The following is a 1,931-nucleotide window of genomic DNA, read 5'->3' on the forward strand; positions in this document are numbered from 1 at the left end:
TTATGCTGTACATGGTCTTAATTGTTACAAATTTGTAAAGAATAATTAACTTTGGTAGCTAGGGTTCTTGTGTAAACGAATAGGTCATATTTGAATCAGATTATTAAGTTGTGAATCAAATCGGAGCTAACGTAGCTTAATTAAGGTTTTGTAGTACTCTTGTTCGAGGCTTATTATTGCAAAAATTGGTTTTAATTTGACCAATATAACTTCTTTTAATTTATCAAGTCCCTTCATATCTCTCCATTAGTTCTAGGAGTCTTCTTTACTATTTTGAATTCCTTCTTTATTTTCAAGTATAGTTGTTTGTTAGGTTCATAGACGTCTTATGTAGAATGTGCTGATCAGTCTCTCCTTGTCGAGAGATTGAGATTGATCATATATATATATATATATATATATATATATATATATATATATATATATATATATATATATATATATATATATATATATATATATATATATATATATATATATATAAAACACTAACAAGAACAAGGCCTACATTTACATGATGATCGATGAACATTACTTATGAAAATTATTAAAGTACACATACTATATATTTATCATGCAAACAAAACTCTAACGCTTATTTCCCCCCCACAAAAATGGAATCAGACTTGCCTTCATGAAGAACAAACTGTGCAACTTTGGATCTTACCTCTGGTGGAACACGAATTGGGCGATAATTTTTGTCAAGCCAAACTATAGTCGACCGTGCCTCCAAAATTGGCTACATCAAGAAAACAACCATTAAAGGGCTTTTCTGTCTTTTAACACCTTAGCAACAAGCCAAATACACTAAGAATATATAAAAGTCTGTAACCTCTTCATCTGGGATCTTCATGATCAAGTGTTCAAAGTATACACGAGCAGCTGATGTGTGAGATATCCTCACTCTCATAGTAAACCTATCTCCAATCTGTTTTCACCAGAATACCAAACTATTAAGGGTAGTTGAGATTTGAAAATAAGTTTCGAATTATCAAAAATATAAATACATACTTTCAAATGTCCAAGAAATTTGAGTGATAAGTCTGACAGCGCTATCGCGTTACCAGTTTCAGCAATTGTATCGATATTTATGCCAATCTTTTGCAAAAGTTCACGATGAGCTGTTTAACAATTGTCAAGATAATAACTTTTTAATCTCATTAAATAACTAATTGAATCATGTGAATTAAAGACCGACCATGTTGACAATAATTAGCAAAGACTGCATTGCTCACAACTCCATATTGATCCAATTCGTAATCTTTAACCCAGAGTTCAATCTCGTGAAATTGACTCATTCTGTAAAGAAGGATTAACAACAAAAATGGATTCAATCTACCAATAGAAAATTATTCATATGGACATTAAATTTCGAAAGCAAACAGTGGCAATTAATTAAAGAAAGAAAAATGATTACCCTGTAATTGCATGACAAAGAAACAACTAAGGAAACTGTAGGCTAAATAATAGGATCAGTTTAGTAATTACCCTTTGCTACCTTTGAGATCAAAGGTAAAATTGGTTGAGCTACGAATAGGCGTTTGCAGCCGCCGGTGGTTCGTCCGGCGAAGTAAGTGAACATTTGATGAAGGAAGGTGGAGGCCGTCGGAGGATGTTTTGACACGTGAGGACGGAATGATCACATGCCCCGGGGAGAAGACTGCCTGCGACTGCGACATTTCGCCTGCGTTTTTATCGAAGGATTGATGTTTTTCGGCGATCAACTCTACTGAGTCTTATAAGGTGGTAGCCAAATATACAGATACCACCCTTACTCTTTACAAAAATTTTGCTAATAAGTACTATTCACAAATGAGATATAAGGTAATACGTAATAGCCAAGTTGGATTTTTTTTTTTTTTTTTCTAATTTTTTGAGTACGGCTTTTTAGTTCAGCTGGGGATGTTTTTATTTTTATAAGTCCGCGTGTG

The 1,931-nt window shown here is 33.1% G+C and overlaps 1 protein-coding gene across 1 annotated transcript; it reads right to left on the reverse strand.

The window, feature by feature from the left end:
- Positions 1 to 509: 509 nt before the first annotated feature.
- Positions 510 to 1,822, reverse strand: LOC111909053 (acyl-acyl carrier protein thioesterase ATL3, chloroplastic). The gene is made up of 5 exons (XM_023904851.3): positions 1,489 to 1,822; positions 1,199 to 1,299; positions 1,012 to 1,121; positions 833 to 928; positions 510 to 739 (listed from the first exon to the last, which is right to left on the reverse strand). Exons 1-5 carry the CDS (start codon positions 1,677 to 1,679, stop codon positions 596 to 598), a joined length of 642 nt encoding a protein of 213 aa, XP_023760619.1. The 5' UTR covers positions 1,680 to 1,822; the 3' UTR covers positions 510 to 595.
- Positions 1,823 to 1,931: the final 109 nt, after the last annotated feature.

This window comes from Lactuca sativa, chromosome 5, assembly GCF_002870075.4.
Source record: "Lactuca sativa cultivar Salinas chromosome 5, Lsat_Salinas_v11, whole genome shotgun sequence".
NCBI lineage: Eukaryota > Viridiplantae > Streptophyta > Magnoliopsida > Asterales > Asteraceae > Lactuca > Lactuca sativa.